The 21708-nt window shown below is 41.9% G+C and overlaps 1 protein-coding gene across 1 annotated transcript in view; it reads left to right on the top strand.

The window, feature by feature from the left end:
* The window catches only part of SLC9A2 (solute carrier family 9 member A2), a 135250-nt gene that overhangs the window by 44486 nt on the left and 69056 nt on the right, over positions 1–21708 (top strand). The window contains exon 3 of the mRNA XM_073614757.1: positions 17412–17662. Coding sequence (XP_073470858.1) covers positions 17412–17662 — 251 coding nt within the window. The remainder of the gene's footprint in view (positions 1–17411; positions 17663–21708) is intronic.

Genomic DNA, 21708 nt, shown 5'->3' with positions numbered 1-21708 from the left:
CGATAGGATCCATGATTTACATGAACAGTTAGATATGGCGTATTCAAAACTCGATGACCTCCAAAATAGGTCGCGCAGATATAACTTCAGATTGAGAGGCCTACCTGAATCGTTCAAAGACACAGATAAAATCGTTCGCTCTTTCATCAAAAATCTAATTCCTGACATACCTGACTATAAACTGGAACTGGATCGAGCGCACAGGGCCCTGCAACCTCCTCGCCAAGACGGTCTGCCCAGAGACATAGTGGTGAAAACCCACTTCTTTAGAGTTAAAGAAGAAGTCATGCACAGAGCTAGGGAATCAGAAAACCTCACCATCCAAGGTCATGCCATCCAAATTTTTGCAGATCTCTCCCCTTTCACGATACAACGACGGAGATCCTTAAAGCCACTCCTGCTCATCCTATCGCAAAAATCGATCACTTATAGATGGTCGTTTCCATTTCGTCTCAACTTTGCCTACTTAAACAAATCCTACAGTTTCACGAACTTTGGGGATGGGGAACGATTGCTGCTTCAACTGGGCTTTATTTCCCATTCCCCTGTATCAACCGCCGCCATGGACCCCAGAACACCTCAATCTGCGAAAAGACCACCCCCAACGAGCCCCATCCAACCTTTATGGCAGAAACAGCAAGCCAAGAGATCCAAAGATGGACGCCCTCCTTAATGAGAAGCCTGCAATCAACATTGTTTCCTTCTACCCAGGTTCGCCTGCTGTTATCCCCTGGCATTGGGATACTAACTCTGCAAGCCCCCGTTCCCTTCTGGCAGGGTTTGAGCCAAATCTTTAATTGTATCTGAGACATTTTCGTTCTGCCTCAAGTTTTCTCGGGACTCCTTCAATTTTGTTTTTCTGTTTCTATTTTTGGTTTCATTTTTCGGCGGCATGGCTGGAGTGGCTGCACTTCGCCCCGACCAGTTTCGGAGTGGTATTTTCCCCCACTCGGAGACGCCTCCACAACCCACTTTTTTTTGGGTTTTGCTCCTCGGGAAAAAACTTGAGAAGGGTGGCGAAAGCCCCCCTCCTCCTGTAAGGGTACTTAGATTGTCCATAGGACATAAGACGAATGTTTGTTTGGTCTCAGAATTTTTTCTACATTGTTCTTGATATGTCTTGTCTCTTCCCCTCAGGGACGACCTTCCCCCAATGTCTCCCTCCCTCCTCTCGCCTCTTCTCAGGGTCACTCAGACACCCGACAACACGACTACAACCCAGATTCCAAAACTCCCAGGTTGTGAAGGCTTGGACACACACACTAAACTTGAATTCTCAGGTAAGCACTTATTGTAAGATGCACACATCTCCCCCTCTGATCCATGCAATCTGACACACCCAATCCTCCTCCCCCCCTCTGTATAGCCACGCACAATGTGCAGGAGATGAATTATCCGGTCAAAAGATGTAAACTAATCACTACAAGTTGCAAAAAATCGCAGTCCTCTTACTACAAGAAACTCACTTCCCATCCTCTTACAACCCCTCCTTCTTACATGGGTACTACCCTCAATTTTTTCTCTCCAACGCTGACAATAAAACTAAGGGGGTTGCCATCTGTTTCGCAAAAAACATTAATTTTTCCCCCTCCGAAGTCATTAAAGACCAAGCGGGCAGGTATTTTTTAGTAAAGGGTACGATTGAGGGATCATTGTACTCCTTTATTTCTTATTATGCCCCAAACAAAGGTCAGGATTCCTTTTTCTCCACCATGATGGCCACACTGGGTCTGCAACTGGAAGGGAAAATAATAATGGGAGGAGACACAAATCTCCCTTTTGACCTTTCCCTAGACAAATCGGGGCCCGGCCCCCCTCGGTCTAGGAAACCACCTAAACAAAGTACTCAGATAGCCTCCACACTGTGTTCCCTAGGCCTTGTGGACATTTGGAGAGAAATGAATCCCAGATCCAAAGATTACACACATTACTCGGCCCCACATCACCTCCATACCAGAATTGATCATATCTTTATTCAATCGGATAACATCCCCTGGGCTACTAAAGCGGTCATTAGGGACACCTCCATTTCAGACCATTCATTGGTCTTGTTATATATACAACTATCACCCAACCCAGGCAAAAGATTCATATGGCGCCTCAACGAAGGGCTCCTTAGTGATCCAATCCAATGTTCGATCCTAGCAAAAGAAATACAAGAATACTTCCGTTTAAACAATACCGGAGAGGTCTCTCCGGAAACTTTGTGGACAGCCCACAAAGCAGTCCTCAGAGGTAAGATCATTCAAATCACTTCTAACCTTAAAAAAGAACGCACAGTAGACATCAATAATCTCTGGTTAAAATTCCAATCTCTGAGTGCAGCTCATAAAAGGAACCCTACCAGGGACTCTCTGGAGGCTCTGGAATCCGTACGGACATCCTTAAACCTTGCTCTCACTACTGAAGCTGAGAAACAGCTCCGATGGTCAGGAGCCCGCTTCTACTTTCAAACTGATAAAATAGGAGCTAAACTAGCAACCAAATTGACTCCAAGACCGCGATCCTTTACCTTCCCTAAAATTCGCACTCGATCGGGAGAACTGTCTCAAAACCCAAAACGGATAATGGAAACATTTCATGATTTTATACCTCACTATATAAGAAAGAGCAAGTAACACCTAGCCACTCCATCTCGGACTTCCTAAACAACCTCACCCTTCCCGAATTAGCACCTGAACACTCGGAGCTCCTAGAAGAACCAATTTCCGAATCGGAAGTTCTCGGGGTTATTAAGCACCTGAAACAAAACTCAGCCCCGGGACCAGACAGTTTTTCCGTTGGATATTACAAAAAATTTGGCCCTATATTAACCCCGTACTTAGTCAAATTCTTCAATTCTCTCGGGTCTGGACCTCCCCTGGATAAAGCCCTAAATCTGGCCTTCATATCGGTCATCCCGAAACCTGGTAAAGATACTTCTCTGGTCTCTAATTACCGTCTCTCTAATCAACAACGATCTAAAAATCTTAACAAAAGTTTTATCCAACAGACTAGCATCTTGTATAGCTCTTTACATCCATAAAGGCCAGGTGGGCTTTATCCCGGGGAGACAAGGACCTGACCAGATTAGAAGAGCAGTTGATATCATATCCCTTCTCAATTCTCAATGGGATGGGGGTCCCCAACAGAACGGTTATTTATTATCGATTGACTTGCAAAAAGCTTTTGACACAGTAACCTGGCCATATCTATTCAGCATATTAGAGCGCTGGGGTTTTGGTCCACATTTCCGGGGCATACTTCGCTCCCTGTACTCTGGCCCAAGTGCACAAGTCAGACTGCAGGGATACTATTCTGAACCGCTAGCTATAGAAAAGGGAACGAGACAGGGGTGCCCTCTTTCCCCCCTTCTCTTCGCCATAGCCATGGAGTCTTTGGCTATTGCCATTAGAAATCACCCTGATATTAAGGGGGTGTTATGTGGTAAACAAGAGCATAAATGTGCGCTCTTTGCCGACGATTTATTGCTCTTTGTAACGTCCCCTCTGATGTTCACACCTAACATTTTTGCTCTGCTTGACAAGTTTGGGGAAGTATCTGGCCTTCGAGTTAACGTGTCCAAGTCTTTGGCTCTGAACATCACAGTCCCTCCCAACGTTTTAAATAGCTTACAAAATCACTTCCCGTTTTCCTGGAACAAGGCTTCACTTCCTTACCTAGGGGTCAACCTCTCCGCCAGTACTGCCTCCCTCTACTCATCTAATTACCCGGCCATCTTCCGTAAACTAATATCAGACCTTTCCCTTTGGAATAGACACAACTTATCCTGGCTGGGCCGTATTAATGCAGTCAAAATGACCCTCCTCCCTCGCATACTTTACTTATTCAGGTCCCTGCCCATTCCTATTCAGAAATCACAAATACAGCTGCTCCAATCCAAAATCATAAAATTTATATGGGGCTCCAAGGGTAGTAGTTGCGTAAAGAATATCCTATTCCGGCCTAAATCGCAAGGTGGCCTAGCCTTACCTAATATCTGGTGGTACTACCAGGCAGCTCAACTGGCCCAGATTTCCATTGTATACTCAAAGGTCCCGAAACCAGATTGGGTATCAATGGAACGTCATGCTGTCCCTCTTCACACTATTGACTTTTTGCTTTGGTCCCCCACTAAACAGAGGCCACCCATTCTAGCCCCCACATTATCCCACTCGCTGGCTCTATGTGACCGGCTTCACAGAAACCCCTCCCTAATCTCCAACCTCAAACCCCTGACACATATTTTTCATAATCCCGAATTCCCACCGGGAATGAACATTTTAGCGTTCAACTGGTGGCTAAATAAAGGACTAATTAGAATAGGTAATTATTTCACATCCACAGGCCCATTATCTCTGGCGTTCTGTACTAGTAAGCTTGAGATGCCTCCAGTTGAACATTTCCGCTTTATGCAAATACAGCACTTCCTTCACTCCATTTGGCCAACTAAACCAGACCCCCCCAAAGTCACTAGTTATGAATCATGGTGTGCGGGTGCAACGGATCAGAGAGGGGGGATCTCCGTCATTTATGCTTCGCTTGCTTCAGTGGTGTCCAAGCCCCCATACGCTTTAGCCTGGGAAAAAGATCTTAATATTTCCTGGGAAAGGAATAAATGGTTCTCCTGCTTCCATCGCTCCTTTAAAGGAATCTTAAATGTCTCACTGATGGAGGCTAGCATTAAGGTACTCATGAGGTGGTATAGGGTACCATCTCTCCTTGCAAAGATATATCCAGATGCTTCCCCGCTTTGTTTCCGTATGTGTAACCATATAGGCTCACTTCACCATGTATGGTGGTCCTGTCCACGAATACGGAGCTTATGGAACAAAGTGTTCTCAGTGATCTGCAGAGTAACCGCTGTTCAGATTCCTCAAAATCCAGAGATTGCCCTACTGAATCTGAAGGTGGAAACTGTTGATAAACATACCCAAAAGCTGATCTTTTTTATCTTGCTGGGAACCAAAATCACAATAGCTTCTTGTTGGAAAAAACACAGGGTCCCTTTTGCAGCGGTGAAGCATAAAATATCCTGGATTATGGCGCAAGAGAAGATAGTTAGCATTATACAAGACAAAGTTCGCCTGTTCGAACTCACCTGGGAACACTGGGCTAATTTCTGCCATATTCCCTTATACCCGGGCGCCAACCAAACAGGACAACAGATGCTCTGAGTGACTCTACTATTAACCCTTATCACAGGCGATTCTCTTCCCTCCTTCCCCCCTTCTCCCCCCCTTGGTCTCCCTACCCTATCCTCGTATTCCCTCATTTACTCTTGCTGAATCCCCTAAATGCTGGTTTACCCCGAGACTTTAATAGTTACTTATCTTAGAGACGTAGGGAATTTCTTCTACAACTCCTGGGCTCCTCGAGTCCAGGGCTACTTAGTTGTTAAGACCTCCCCCCAAGCTAGCTAATACCTAGCAAAGTTTGTCTGGTCACTTGACCTTAGACATTAGTTGGATAGCGTTTCAAAGTTATCATATTAACATAATGTTATAGGGTTCGCCCGTTTAGGGCGGACTCTTTTGGGATCTCAGGCTCGGGGGGGAGGCCCCTGGCCCGCAGTGTGTTAACTGCTGGGGCGGGCTTGGGCGCTTCCCCTGACCCCTGAGCCCTCGCAGATCCGAGAGTCCTTTATTGTGTAATGTAAGTCGTATTACTTCCCCCAACAAAGTGTTATCCCTGTCTCTTATTGTCGATTGTTCTTGTTGAATATTTAGCTTAAATCATTCCTGCAAATGAGATACGATATTCCTGACTATAATTCTTGACATGTATACTGGTATTGTACAAACTGTTATTCAATGCATCCTAATAAGCGAGGTTTCGCTCTGGACTTAATTGTACTTACTGCTCCCTTACACCTTCTTTCGTTTTTGGAATTGTACACCATAATTGTTATGACTAAACTTCTATTAATAAAAATGTATTGAAAGTTAAAAGCAAAGAGCTCTCTCAAGACCTGTGCAACCTTATTGTTACAAAACATAATAATGGCATTAATTACAGAAGGATTTCTAAACTTCTTAATGTTCCAGTGAGCACTGTTGGGGCCATAATCCAGAATTGGAAAGAACATTATTTCCCCATAAACCGGCCACGACCAGGTGCTCCTTGCAAGATTTCTGACAGAGGAGTGAAAAGAATTATCAGAAGAGTTGTCCAAGGACCACTTGTGGAGAGCTTCAGAAAGACCTGGAATTAGCAGGTACAATTGTCCCAAAGAAAACAATAAGTAATGCACTCAACCACCATGGCCTGTATGCATGCTCACCATGCAAGACTCCTTTGCTGAAGAAAAAGCATGTTGAAGCTCATCTAAAGTTTGCTGCACAACATTTAGACAAGCCTGTGAAATACTGGGAGAATATAGTATGGTCAGATGAGACCGAAATTGAACTCTTTGGATGCTATAATACACACCATGTTTGGAGGTCAAATGGCACTGCACATTGTCCCAAAAACACCATACCAACAGTGAAGTTTGGAGGTGGGAACATCATGGTGTGGGCTGTTTTTCAGCATACGGTACTGGAAAACTTCATGTCACTGAAGAAAGAATGATAGGAAAAATGTACCAAGACATTCTTGATAAAAATCTGCTGCCATCTACCAAGATGATGAAGATGAAATGAGGGTGGACATTTCCACAAGACAATGATCCCAAACACAAAGCCAAGGAAACTCGAAATTGGTTTTAAAGAAAGGAAAAAAAGCTGCTAGAATGGCCCAGCAAATCACCTGACTCCAATAGAAAATCTATGGCAAGAACTAAAGATCAGAGTTCATAGACGGAACCTTCAAGATTAGTAACACTTTCAGTTTAACACTTTACTTACACTCTAAATACTGAGTGAATCTAGTTCTGAATCAGGTACCTGGTTTTGACAGCCTAGGGGGGAGGGACGCAAACAAGCAGAGCTCCCCCTTTTGGATGGAGCTCCGCTTTAAGGTAAACTGAGCAAACTTTTTGACTTCAGCATAAATCTGGTGAATCAAAAAATCTCATCTACTTGGCAAATCTAGAATGTTTAGCCCAGGGATCTTCAAACTACGGCCCTCCAGCTGTTGCAGAACTACACATCCCATGAGGCATTGTACAACTCTGACATTTACAGACATGACTAGGCATGATGGTAATTGTAGTTTCTGAACAACTGGAGGGCCATAGTTTGAAGACCCATGGTTTAGCCTATCTGTATAAGTGCATGCGGATTGTCCAATCTGAGGATATTGATACAATATCTTGGGTGGGATATGAGATGAGAATAAGCCTCCATCCCTAGGTGCACATCTTAACTGACTTTCAGGCCTCATTAGTCTCAACTGTCCTCAGGCCATTGTATATGTGAGCTTTCTTACTCTCTGTGCTGTGAGAACATTCTGACTGCTGGTAGCATTCTAAAAAAGTACAAGTACAGCCTTTTTGATTCAGGGAACCCACTGAGGGGCACCCTGTTAGTCAAGACCTGAGTTTAATTAGTGGCTTCAAGGAGAAGTTTTGTTTGTTTTATGCTATGGACCTGCTGCCCAAAGCCAAAGTTGCATTGAAACTTAGTTTGCTGCTGCTGTGCTAAATAGAACTAAGCACATGTGCAGAACAAGTCAGATAGGACTGTTCCTGGGTGTCCATGTTCCTTGGTTTTAACGCTGCCAATAATGGTTGAGCCTATATATATATATATATATATATATATATATATATTGTATATCCTTTTGTGTGTTAACCAGATCTTTTATAGTCCAACTCCAGATTAAGATAAAGTGAACACTGTAATTTGCCAGTTTCAGGCTATGATAAGATTAACACATAATAAGTAGTGGAAGAGTCCATACTAAACATAACCCCTGTTCATAGATAGGCAGCCAGTATGTCTAGGTTTCCATATCACTGGACTGAGCTGCCTGTAACCAGTCCTACCTGTTTCGCACTGAAACTCTTAGCTTGAGAGAAGTTTCATTTGGCTCTCACCGGCATTTCCTCCTTAGGTTAATTATTTTGTACCATAATTGGATAACTGTAAAGGATCAGAGCTGTAGTATAATCAGTGTTCTTCTTGCTGCTTGTAGTTTTTAATAATGAACAGATGGGCCCTCGGTTACTTATTAGTCTCAATAGAGATATTCTTTGCAGAATGACAACTCAAATCACCATCCAACTTGCATTCTTTGCAGTTGTATTAAGTATATTCTCACATGCTACAGGAATGTGACTTACCTCCAATTGACCTTAAACATTGTCATAGGCATATGCATATATATGCAGTGCTCACGGAGAAGTGTTTTTTTCAGCTTACATTGCTAAAACAGGCTAATGGCTTTGGATGATATATTATAAAATGATCTGATGAAAAAATCCTGTAAAATATTATTGCATATAAGCCTATTTATTTAGCACTGAACTAACTCTTCTTCCATTGTACAAGCTGCACAATCGCTAGATCCTTTTTTTTCAAAAGAACTTTATTATCCAAAAAGCATAACACACCCTGCTGGATTGTCCTCCTCAAGAATAAGTGGTGTAGCTGCAGTCCACCTATAGTGATTCCATTTATGGGAATTTTTCTCTTGTTCCCAAAGAAGATTGAATGCTTGATACTAGTTAAACTTTCACACACACAAGCACACACTATGTGGTTGATTTACTAAAACTGGAGAGTGCAAAATCTGGTGAAGCTGTACATGGTAGCTAGTTAGCTCCTAACTTCAGCTTGTTCAATTAGATTTAGCACCCTGATGTTTAGGCAGGGTTGCTAGTAAATTTACCTGCCAGATATAGTTGCCTTGGCCAGTTGATAGGAGATCAATTGATTCCACCCTAATTCTGGAACTGCTGTACATCTCTCTTCTGTCACTAGAGGGTCGGGTATCTGGTGGCATTAGATAAGACAAGGGCATTGCAAGGACAGATTAGCAATAGATGGGGTATCTCAGGCAATGGGCAGGGATCTTCTTTGGTCCCTTGAACCTGCTGGGAGAGCCTATTTATTTGGGTGAGGTCAGGTTATCAGAGTTCTGTGCCATCTGGACGGCTGTCTGGGTGGACGTGTGTTGTGCTGCCCCGGGCTGCTAGGCCAGAGACTAAGGCCTATCCCGGGGACATCTGGCTGCTAGGCTGTCTGAGGCCTATCAAACAATAGAGCAGTGTAGGGTTGGGACTGAGGCTTGCAGTCCAACCAGAAGTGACGGTTCTGCTGGCCGGAGAACCTGTCGTGGTCGGAGGTAGAGGGGAAGCTGTCGCCTAAAAGGGACCATCCACCTTGTTACCAGGGACCACTGTGAGTAGCTGAAGCAAGTACCAGAGCAGTATTCTCACCAAGCGGGGACGGTGAGGAATTTGGAAGCTTCGGCAGGAGTTGGTCCAGCAACTTGGCCAGCGGTGGTGACGCTTGCGGAGCAGCCTTGTGTGCCAAGCTGGGGACCGAGCAGGCCAGTGGGGTGATGCTTGAGGAGTATCTTGGATGCCAAGCTAGGGATACAGCAGGGACACGGGGGTGATGCTTGAGGAAGATACTGAGAGAGAAGGTTGGAAGAACTCAAGAGATCCAAATGCAGTGGATCAGCAAGTTTAGTGAGAGAGACTGGGAGCTCAGTTGAGTGAAGATCTACAATAGGGGATTGTAGAGGAAGTGAAAGAGTTCATTGTAACCTTTGTTAGAAACTGTTCAAGATTGTTGCCATAGGAGACAGCGTGTCTACACATGCAGATGTGGTGTCCGGCTGGGTGCCTTTCCCTGCATGGCTTTCCACCTATAGAAGTCTCGGAGTCTGCTAATTAACATTGCAACTACTAAAGGATATCCTGGCTCTAAACCCTCTCTCCCACAGTTCTGTTTAAGAGACAATAAATCTTTATGCATTTAAGAAGCGTCTGGTGCCCATGAATCTACCTTGCATTACACCCACTATGCCTTGTAACCCACTCTACATAGAAGGATGTCAGCTATCCCTAACTCTGGAGGTTCTCATTTGACCAAAGGGGACCCGGGACTTGGCTACATAAGCTTTGACAAAAAACCTGGAAGCTGATTGGTTTCAAATTAAAGCTAAACCCCGGACAAAACTTGTTTCCTTATTTTGGATGGACTGAGTAAAAGTAATGCCGTGTTTGCACGACCGGACTTTTCCACTGGACTGGTCCGACGGAACAAATCCATTGGACAATCCGACCATGTGTGGGCTTCATCAGACCTTCAGAGGACCTTTTCTGTCGAAAATCAGACGGACTTTAGATTTGGAACATGTTTCAAATCTTTCCGAGGGACTCGAGTCCGGTCAAAAAATCAGTTCGTCTGTATGCTAGTCCGACGGACAAAAAAGGACGCAAGGGCAGCTATTGGCTACTGGCTATGAACTTAATTATTCTAGTCCGGTTGTACGTCATCACGTTCAAAAGAATGGACCTTCGAACAGACTTTAGTCCGTTCGTGTGTGGCCAAGTCCGGTCGTTCGAAAGTCCGTCGTAACGCCGTCGAAAGTCCGTCGGAAAAACCATCGGACCTTTGATGCTGAAAAGTCCGCTCGTGTGTACACGGCATTAGACTCTCTGGGGTTGATTTACTAAAGGTGAATAGACTGTGCACTTTGCAAATGCAGTTACACTCTGCAAGTGCAGTCGCTCCAGAGCTTAGTAAATGAGAGAGGGCTCTGCTGACTTCCATTATCCAATCATGTGCAAGCAAAAATGCTGTTTTTTTTTAAATTTTCCTTGCATGTGATTGAGTACTCTTTGTAAAGTTAAGATTTACCTCATTTACTAAGATCTGGAGCAACTGCACTTGCAAAAGTGCACAATATATTTGCCTTTAGTAAATTAACCCCTTTGTGTGTTGTTTATTGCTGCCTGTGGCCCCATTCCTGATCAGGTGAAAGGGCTCAGAGACATATGGAACTTCTGTAAAGTGTTTACTGCTATCTGTGCCTCCTCAGTAAACCCCTATTGCATTCTAGTAATTTCTGGTCCTGGTGTCACAGGGATAATCCCCCCACCTGAGTCAGACAGCAATAATATGACATTTCTAATAATTCACCTTTTCATTAAAAATGTAAAAAAGTGTTTTCCTACCTAACATAGTGTTTGTGAATGGTGAAACACCATTGGGACGGTGTCATTCTTGACAGTCAAACCAGGACTCCTGCTTTGAAAGGCAGTAGTGTTAACCAGTTAGCCACCATTAAGCTCTGTTTGGGCCTTAGAGGTATTTGATTGCTGCAAGTCTTAGCAAAGTATATCTCCCTTGACTGAGATCTGAGAATAGTGGTTGCCTCATTAAACATTTCCAACCTAGCCAAAACTACTAGTGCACCAGAAAGGTTATTAGCATGACATCTGAGCCAGGGAAATGTGTAGCTATTGGATGACAGGCAGTTACAGTCTATGGGTGCCTTTCGGTTTCGTTTTTATTGTGATAATATTTTTGTGCATGGATATTATAGGATTAGAAACAATTAATAATGAATGGATTTAATTCCTTAATCAGTTAACAAAATACTTTGGTTAGCTCTAAAATTTCTTTTGTGATGAGAAGGTCAAGCCTCTGAAACCATTCTTCTCTGAGCAATTACTTATGTTTATTAGTTGTTGGTAAGATCTAGAATCTGTCTGTGTGCCAAAAAAAGCACAAGGATAGGCTATATTCATACTGGTGATTTAGGCTGATGCAAATTGCAGTGGCAGGAACCTTCTGATTCCTGCTGCGGCTGTGAGTGGGTAGGTACAGCCCCCCAACCCCGCTCACTATAATTACAGGTTGCTGGTGGCCGTAGCTGTACGAGGCTGTCCGCACAGTCAGTGATTACTTGTTGTGATCTCTGCTGGACACACAAAAAGCACGTCCAGCAGAAATCACCGCAGGTAATCGCTGGCAGAGGAAGTGAATCTGCACACACTTGCGGCCGGCCACTGTAGCTGTCAGCTATGAGATCAGACTTGGACTCATGGAGTCCAAGACTGATGGACTCCATGACTCACTTGGAGTGAGTCATCCTTGCCAGGTCTGACAGTGCTCTGGTAGTGGACAAAGTAGTGTCGGTCTCCCCCAGCTTCTATGTTGAGTACAAAGCCTTCTCCTTTCCTTGGTACAAGTGAGTATTTTTATCTCATCTAAATAAAATGTTTAATTGCGCCAAATTGATGCATTTCCCTCCTTTCCCTTTTTATAAATACAGTCTAATCCTACTCACAGTACACACTGCGCACATAGGCTGCAGTCCTTGTACCCACAAAATACTCCCAAAGCTGGCCATACACCGCCAGCAGGCTGAACAAAGAAAAAGCAAACAGATTCCTCCACCCACACAAATAAGGTTAATAAGGGAATCTCCTCCACCAAGACATTATAGTCTAATCAGAAGTTGCAGCTGATTGGCTGCAGCTGCTAATCGATAGAAACATTTCCATGTCCCTTGACAGAAGTCGATTAAACAATCCAATGTTGAGCAGGGGCGTTCAAACGTTGCTGGAAATTTGTCCGGTCCCCACTGGATCAGTGTATGGCCAGCCTTACTTTCTGTACCACAGGTGTGAGTTTTAGGCCTCATGCACACTGGATGTTTTTACAGCTGCTTCTAAGGGCGTCCGGTGTTTTTGGCTCCCTGCCTCTAAACTCCCCTGCATGTTAGCCTATGTGTCCATGCACATATAGGCTTTTAGCAGTGTTTCGTGGCAGGAAAAAATCCCATTGCCAGTGTGTCCAGAAGCAGCAGAGTTTTGGCAGAAGAAACACTTGACGTTGCTATATGCATCTAAACGTGTCTAAACACTAGGCACATTTAGCATTTCAGCGTTTTTTTTTTTTCATTTCAATAGCCAGAATAAATAAAAAATTCTGGCCAATGAAAAAAATAAACAAACGCCCAAACACCAACGCTACTAAACTCTGCTAAACACAGCGTTTTTAACGCTAATACTCTCCTGTCAGGAGTAACAGCCTTTACAATAAATCAGTGTGCATGAGGTCTTAAAGGCACACATAAACCTCAGACTGTCTTTAACCACCTCCCGTCTGCCGTATAGACAATTGACTGCGGCGGGGTGGTTCTCTTGTTCTGGGACGTCATATGACGTTGTCCCACTCTCGTCACGATTGCATGGCCATGGGGGAGCGCACTGTGATGATCGGTGGCATGCTGAGTCTCCGGGACATGGTGCATTTCCGATTTTGGTAAAGAGCCGATGACGCAGCTCTTTACCCATGTGATCAGCTGTGTCCAATCACAGCTGATCACATGTAAACAGGGAAATGCTGGTTATCGGCTTTCCTCTCCTCACACTGACAGTGCCCTGATTATCAGTGCAGCCCCAACAGTGCCTAGCAAGGGTGCCAGTCAGTGGCCATCAGTGGTGGGAATCAGTGCTGCATTTCAGTGCCTGCTCATCAGTGCCTCCCATCAGTGGCCATTAGTGCCGCCAATCAGTGCCACTTATTTGTGCCACCTATAAGTGCCATCTAACAGTGCCCATCAGTGTCACATGTCAGTGCCACCTATCATTGCCCATCAGTGCCACCTATCAGTGCTCATCAGTGCTTCATATTAGTGCATCCTCATCAGTGCCATATCATCAGTGCCCTTCAGTTCTTTCTCATCAGTGCCCATCAGTGCCGCCTCACCAGTGCCCATCGGTGCAGCCTATCAGTTCCCATCAGTGCAGCCTCATCAGCACATATCAGTGATGGAGAAAAATTACTTATTTACAAAATACAAAAAACAAAAAAACAGAAATGAGAAACCTTTTTTTTTGCAAAAAATAAAATACCCAGTGGTGATTAAATACCACCAAAAGAAATCTCTATCTGTCTCAAAAAATGATATAAATTTAATTTGGGTACAGTGTTGCATGACTGCGCAATTGTCATTCAAAGTGTGAGAGCGCTGAAAGCTGAAAATGCCTGGGCAGGAAGGGGTCAAAGTGCCCAGTATTGAAGCGATTAAAAAAAACACAGATTATGAAAAAAGAGATATCAATTTGTTAAGTCCCTGGTTAAAATCAATATCAGGTTTTTATTGCTAGAGAAACATAAAGTCACCAGCACTCAAATTGTGTTCCTTATCACCCAAGCCTAGTTTTTATTGCCATCTGTTGCAGTGTTAAGGAGATTCACTCTCTCTGTTTGGCCTGTTGACTATTATCACTGGAACTGAAAGTTAGGCCCGTCCACACTTGGGTGATTAGGAATCATGGGCACCCCAAACACAGTGCAATGTTGCCGTGATTGTCTCGAGACAAAATGTGCAAGAATCATTTAAAAAGCTTGTGAGCGTATTTGCTGTGACAATTGCACATAGGGCAGCCCATTCACGTGAATCATGCTTTTAAAACCGCTAGCAGAAACTCGTATTCCCGCAAAGCGATATGTAAACGGGGCCTTAGATGACAATCCAAAATTTTGAGCTGTCACCAAAAGAATAATAGAGGGGAATTCTTCCTACAAGGCACCTATTCCAGTGAAAACTGTCTAAGAGGACATAGCAAAATGATTTGCTTTTGCTTTCTGTTGCATCGACAGGACAGGAAAGTAACAATAATCTACTCAACTGGAAATTATGGCAAATAAAAAAAAAAAAACCTGACCAGTGTTTTAACCACTTCCTATTCTGCACAAAATTAGTGAAATATGTTGGTTCATATTTAGATATACTTTTTATCCATTCAAAATCTCTTTAGTACATCATTTTGAAAAATGGACATATATTAGAGTCTTTGTTGTTTAAAAAAAATGGAAAATGTCTGGTCTGTGGTCAATTTTCATCTCACTACTGCCTGGGTATCACACAGTTATGTTTACGGTCCCTGTTTCTAAGCAGTTAAATCTGAAGCACTGTCAAAGTCTCTACTTTACAGAGCTTGGAAGACTGTACAATGAGAAATGATACAATGGACTGCTTGTTCTCTTCCCTGAAATAATCCATTTGTACAAAGAAGTCTGGTTAATCCAGTATCTCTTGTTCCCATTCAGCTTTCTAGAGCAGCCAACACATTTCAGTTTTAAATGAGCATGGTACTACATTTGGGTTTTGGAAATTTAGCAATGTCACAGTGATCACTTAAAAATAAATTCCAGGGACATTTTCCTACTGCGCTCTCAAGTCGTTCCTTTTCACATTCAACATGACCTTGTACTAGAACATTCTCCATTAAGTCATACATTATGTAGGAGGGTTGGTGTATATGCAAGGGTGAATTGTTCAGATCTACAGTTACCTTAACACCTTCTGAGTCTAAAACAAATAGCCTGCATATACAGGTATTGTTTGCCATTACACATTATAGTACCCCTACACAGATGCAGGAGAAATGAACTTTGTTGTCCACTATTGCCACTGACAGGTAAAGCGAATAACATTCATTATCTCATTACAATGGCTACTAAAAGTGGGTGGGATATGTTAGGCACCACGTGAAGCCGTATATGTGTGCATGCACTTCAGATAGTGGGGTGCTTATTTAACAAAGCAGGGCACACAACTAAGACAATGTTCAAAAAAGCAGTATGTTCTTTTTAGTAGCACAAAAAACAAGGGATGGGCTTGGGGACATCATGAGCAAACCTAGGTATTCCTGCTATCACCCATAGCTCCCTTGGCTGTAATCCCTAACATGCATTATCTCCCTGATATTCAACTCCTCCTTAACCTTAAACCTACAATAATTCTAAAATATATTCATGACTATCTGTCACCTAACCTAACCTAATCGGTCACCTGTAATAAAGATCATAAGGTGTAAACTTTATAGAAGGAGCAAGGTTAACTATCTACTAAATGTGCCAGACAAAATCAATAGCTACTAATAAATCACTGCACTCTAGTATCTAATTTAGATCCTTGTAAAGTTGGCAGTGGAAAGTCTTCAAGTGCAGATCACCTAAAGTAAGGTCATGAGGTCTTTGTAATAATTTATATGATCATTGTTATCAGTTGTATTAAAGAGTTGACTATCGAAGCATTGGTACAAAGATGCATGTAACAAGATATTTCCATGTCAGCTTTTTATTTTTATAACTCAGAATCACCTCATATATCTCTGTGTAAATGTCAATGTAAAAAGCTCTGGCCGTGTCACATATACAGGATTGGTTGGGAGAAGATAGTGGCAGGTGGTACTGTAATGTATTAACAATTTTGATATAATAAATTAATTTACATGTTGCCAAAAATGCAACCTTTTTGTACTAATTCCTTTAAATTTACCAAAAGCTATACAACTCAAGGCTTACCTCATTGTATATTTTGCTGGATTTTGCAGGTAGACCCTCAAACTAAAGAGTTGGGGCAACTCAGTTGATCATGTGTATGGCCAGTTTAAGGGACCTGGAGATTATTTCTGCTTCCATTTGTAAAAAATGTATTACTGCATTTTATTAACTTGAATAGTATATGTATTTTATGTATATAAAAATGTTAGCAATTTCCAAAATGATCTTTTATAGATCATAGTTGCAGTGGTAACACTTTTAGCAGGCTCGAAAGGAAGCATTGGTTTTCTGCTGCTAGTGTTTAGACAAATTGCCTTGCTTAGATCTCTTTTGGAAAATATGACCAGATATGATCTGGATACTTTTCCAATCTTTTATTTTTTTAAGAGGACATTTCAGATCTCAGGGGCTGAATTTGATTAAAAGGCACATTTTTGATCAGATATGTCATATGATTGTAAAATTCTGAAATCTAATAAAGTGACTATTTTCCAAAAAAATACACATGTATTTATATTATTTCCTGTACTACCTTTACATTTTTTTGTTTAATTACAGAATGTGAATGGGTACAAAAATCCTCTTTTGAAAAAGGGATCTATGAATTAGTCACTGTTTAAAAAAATATAGTAAGATAAATTTGTTAAGCTGCTTTAAAACAGAACCTGTATTGTAAATAAGCTTATTTAATATGGCAAAAAGGCAACTTCACTCACCCTTCATAACCAAGCGCATTTCATCTTTCATTGGTTTTACCCAACTATCATTAAATCTGATTGCTTCCTCAGGGTTACTGTACATACTTACTTTTCTTGGAGATGTTCTAAGGTATATCTACAACCAACTTTTTTTTGCCTGCTTTGGATTGTGTATGAAAGAGTTAAAACACTTCTAATCTTTTTGCAGTTTTTGTGTGATTTTTTTTTTTATTCCTAACCCAAAGATGCAAAAAGAAGTAGGAAATCTCTCCAAAGTTAGTGTCAACCTGAGACCCTGTGGGTTCCCGTGAAACCCTTCTATTCATTAGATTTTTGGGATTTCTCCATCACAGTAGCAATGGTCACCAGGACAACAAATAGAGGGGAAAAATCTTCCCAGCAGGGATACAAACAGCAATAAAAAACAGACAAAACGAAAATAAATTCTCATCATGTATCAGCTTCTGTAAATGAATATGTGTCGCAAAACATGTCCTACATTCTTATACGCATCTGTTTCTGCTTCTAGGTGCTGTATAATTTATTCAAATCATTTTGTGAGATGAAGACAATTGAGACAGTGGATATCTTTTCTGGAATGGCGAGTTTTTTTCTGGTGGGAATTGGAGGAGTTTTAATTGGAGTAATTTTCGGATTTGTAGCTGCCTTCACCACCCGCTTCACTCGCAATATCCGTGTGATTGAGCCGCTCTTTGTTTTTCTGTACAGCTATTTGTCATACTTAACTGCAGAAATGTTCCATCTTTCAGGTATTATGGCGTAAGTAATTCAACTTGTATTAAATATAGAAATAATTGCACTGTATTTGCCTAAATGTTAGGATTCTTACAATGATCATAGTTTATATTTTTACAATATATGTCATTATGATTGTATAGATAGTAACACTCATTATGACTAACATCTTATTTCACTTATCCTGTTGTGAATGTTTGCTTTAAAACATGGGTCTCAAACTGGCAGCCCTCCAGGTGTTGTGAAACTACAAGTCTCATCAAGCCTCTGCCTGTGGGAGTCATGCTTGTAACTGTCAGCCTTGCAATGCCTCACGGGACTTGTAGTTTTGCAACAGCTGGAGGGCCGCCAGTTTGAGACCCCTGCTTTAAAAGCATATTCATTTTTATGTTCTATCCTTAGTTAGATTCCTTCTATATATTAGTATAAGACGACACATATTTTGGGAATATTTGCCAAAGAAGAATGCTGTGCAGTAACACAAAAAAGGCTTTCAGCCACTGAGTGCAGCTAGAGTGCCTTGGCAGACAGATCATTCATCGCTCCCTGTGTGTGTATGGCCGCACACAGCCCAGGATGGGGGCAATGGGGGCAGACGCAGGAGCGGAGGAGTGGAGTGCACCAATGGGGGACTCCAGAAGAGAAGGTAAAGGGTCGCTTTGTGTAGTACAGTTGCACAGAGCAGGTATGTATACCCTCTTTTTTATTGTAATAAAAAAAATTGATTTCGCAACCACTTTAAGATGTTAAAAAATCTCTATATGGAAAAACAAGTTCTGAACCTCTCTAAAGTGCTCTTCCCCACTTTGTTATCCTCTAAACCTACATTAGGTCGCTGTGCTTTACTACACCTCTATCTCTGCATATTATAAAATTAACCTAGTAACACGTATTTGCAAAGCATAGTGCAAGGCAAAATAACATTTTCTGCTGTATAATCTAATTCAAGAGAGTGCAGAGATATGTTGGAGGCATTTAAAGGGATTCCCTAAAAGGTAGTAAAAGGCCCAACCACAGGAGATTATATTATAGAACTTGTACTGTCTGATTTTCAATGGATTGTCTGATGTTGAGATTTGGAGAAAATTTGGGTTCTAGTGATTACCAGTGCCTTTAATTTGATAATAGAACAAAAACGAAACAATTCATATACAGTACAACAACCAAGGTTTTAGATTTGAAAAGGACACACTTTTCTGAAATTTGTGAATTTTTAGAAACTAAAATTAAAGGTTGGTATAAAATGGCAGGAGTCAATCAGTGGGCATTATTGAAGCAGAATGAAAGTTACCAGATTAAAAATGTCCCAAATCCTACTATCAGCATTTCTTGTACACTCCTTTATGTTTAAAAATCTGCATTTAAGGGCTGTTTCACACGGGGCGGATCAGTGATGATCCGCCCCGTGAACACCCGCTTGCTCAGCGGGGATCGCTCCGCCGATCCCCGCTGAGCAGAAAGATGACAGGTCCATCGCTGCACACTGTGCAGCTACGGACCTGTCAGAGCGACGCTCTCCCCTTTGGGGGATCGGATGATGACGGACCGTAGTGTCTATCGTCACCCGATCCGAAAACGGATGGAAAAGTAGGGTTTTCCTCCGTTACACTTTTCAGATCCGACGCTCCATAGGGATACATGTATGTCCGTTTTTTCATCCGAAAACAGAAGGATGAAAAACGGACATACGGATCCCTCGTGTGAAAGAGCCCTAACGTTGAATTTTAGTTAAATCTGAAAAATATCCCTTTTATTTATAAAAATAATATAATAAACATTTATATTAAGCACTATTTGGACTGATAAATGTCTGATTAGAAAAAAAGCATCTAATCTAGATAATCAGTGACCCTCCTGCCTTTTACCAACAAAGGTTGCCCTGTGCACTCGAATGTGGCTGTGAATAATTTACACAGGAGGGCTGGGAGAAGGTATGGTCCACATATACAGCTGCGCAGCCTGCTACGCAAAGAAGAAAGTCGCAGGTACCAATACCCAGCACCTGCGTGTACAAGGACTCAAAGGTCCAGTCCAGCAGTTGGATGACAAGAACGCAGTGGATCCTTGCTGGCTGTGTTCTGGAGACTAGATGCAGGTAGAACTATCAACAAAGGGCTGGGGTGCGCCTTCAGCCTTTCTTTGACAACTCTCTTTGACAGCAAGGATCCATTGTCATCCAACTCCTGGTCCAGACCTTGTACGTTTTGGTACCAAGCCCGTGACTTTCTTCTTTCCACAACAGGCAGGATGCTCAGCTTTTTCCTCTCCCAGTGCCTCCAGCCTGCTTAGGACAGTTTTCTCTGCACGCAGATCAGCTTATTACTTTCTGCATCTGGACTGGACCCCTGGATCATAAGGTATGGCATGCATTGTGGAGTGTGATTTCTGCTGACACTCCAGAGTGCTCCCAGCTACACTGACAGTTCTCCCTGCATTCAGCTCCCCTTCTCCAGTCTTGATTCAAAGCCCTACACAGCTGTATATGTGGACCAAACCTTCTCTCAGCCCTCCTGTGTAAATGATTCATTTTTTTTTTTCTTCAATTTAAATGTTCTCATTAATAAGGACACACGAGCATCCTTTTTCATGAGTGTGCACTGACAGGGTAATCTATGATAAGCTGCTACAACTGACTACAGAGACTATCAACTTGCTACAGAGGAAGTGACGCTACTAGCCCCCAGTAAACACATCCATCGGCTGCCCTTAGACTCAGTAAGGAGAAGGATTGGAGTCACATGACAGGCACTAAATACTGCAAAATAAAGGTATATAAAATGTGATTTTAGCATTTTGGGTCATAAGGTTGAACTTAGCTTACATTAATAATTGCGGAGGAGTATTTAACCACTTGCCCACTGGGCACTTAAAACCCCTTCCTAACCAGACCAATTTTCAGCTTTCAGGGCTCTCACAATTTGAATGACAATTGCTCAGTCATGCAACACTGTACCCATACAAAATATTTGTCCTTTTTTTCACACAAATAGAGCTTTCTTTTGGTGGTATTTAATCACCGAGTTTTTTATTTTTTGCGCTATAAATGAAAAAAGACTGAAAATTTTCTAAAAAAAAAAAAAGCATTTTTCTTCATTCCTGTTCTAAAATTGTGCAAATTTGTAATTGTTCTTCATAAATGTTGGCCAAAGTTTATACTGCTACATATCTTTGGTTAAAATAACAAAATCAGTGTATATTATTTGGTCTTTGTGAAAGTTATAGAGTCTACAAGCTATGGTGTCAATCACTGAAAATTGATCACACCTGATGTACTGACAGCTTATCTTATTTCTTGAGGCCCTGAAATGTCAGGAAAGTACAAATACCCCCCAAATGACCCTTTTTGGAAAGTAGACATTTAAAGGTATTTAGTAAAAGGCATGGTGAGTTTTTTGAAGTTGTAATTTTTTTCCCACAATTCTTTGCAAAATGAAGATTCTTTTTTTCTTTTTTTAACAAAATGATCATAATAACAAGTTATTTCTCACACACACAGCATATGCATACTTGCAACTACACCCCAAAATACGTTCTGCTAGTATGGCGCTACCACACGTGTGAGTCTTTTACACAGCCTGGCCATATACAGAGGCCCAATATGCAGGGAGCACTATCGTGCATTCTAGAGACATAAATTATACATTTAATTTCTTGACTACTTCTTACAATTTCGAAGGCCCTGGAGCACCAGGACAATGAAAACGCCCAAAAAATGACCCCATTATGGAAAGCAAACACCCCAACATATATTCTATGAGGCATTATGAGTCTTTTGAACATGTCGTTTTTTTCCACAAGTTTTTGGAAAATGTGGAAATAAAATGAAAATACATTTTTTTTTTTTAAACACAAAGTTGTCAATTTATAAAAGATATTTCTAACACATAGCGTTTCCATAGCAAAAATTACACCCCAAAGTATATATTTTGCTACTCATCTTGAGTATGGCGATACCACATGTGTGAGACTTTTACACAGCCTGACCACATACAGAGGTCCAACATGCAGGGAGCACCATCAGGTGTTCTAGGGACATACATTCCAATCTAATTTGACTACCTATTACACTT

This window comes from Aquarana catesbeiana, linkage group LG02, assembly GCF_042186555.1.
Source record: "Aquarana catesbeiana isolate 2022-GZ linkage group LG02, ASM4218655v1, whole genome shotgun sequence".
Taxonomy (NCBI): Eukaryota; Metazoa; Chordata; class Amphibia; order Anura; family Ranidae; genus Aquarana; species Aquarana catesbeiana.
This window is presented reverse-complemented; position numbering and strand designations above follow the sequence as displayed.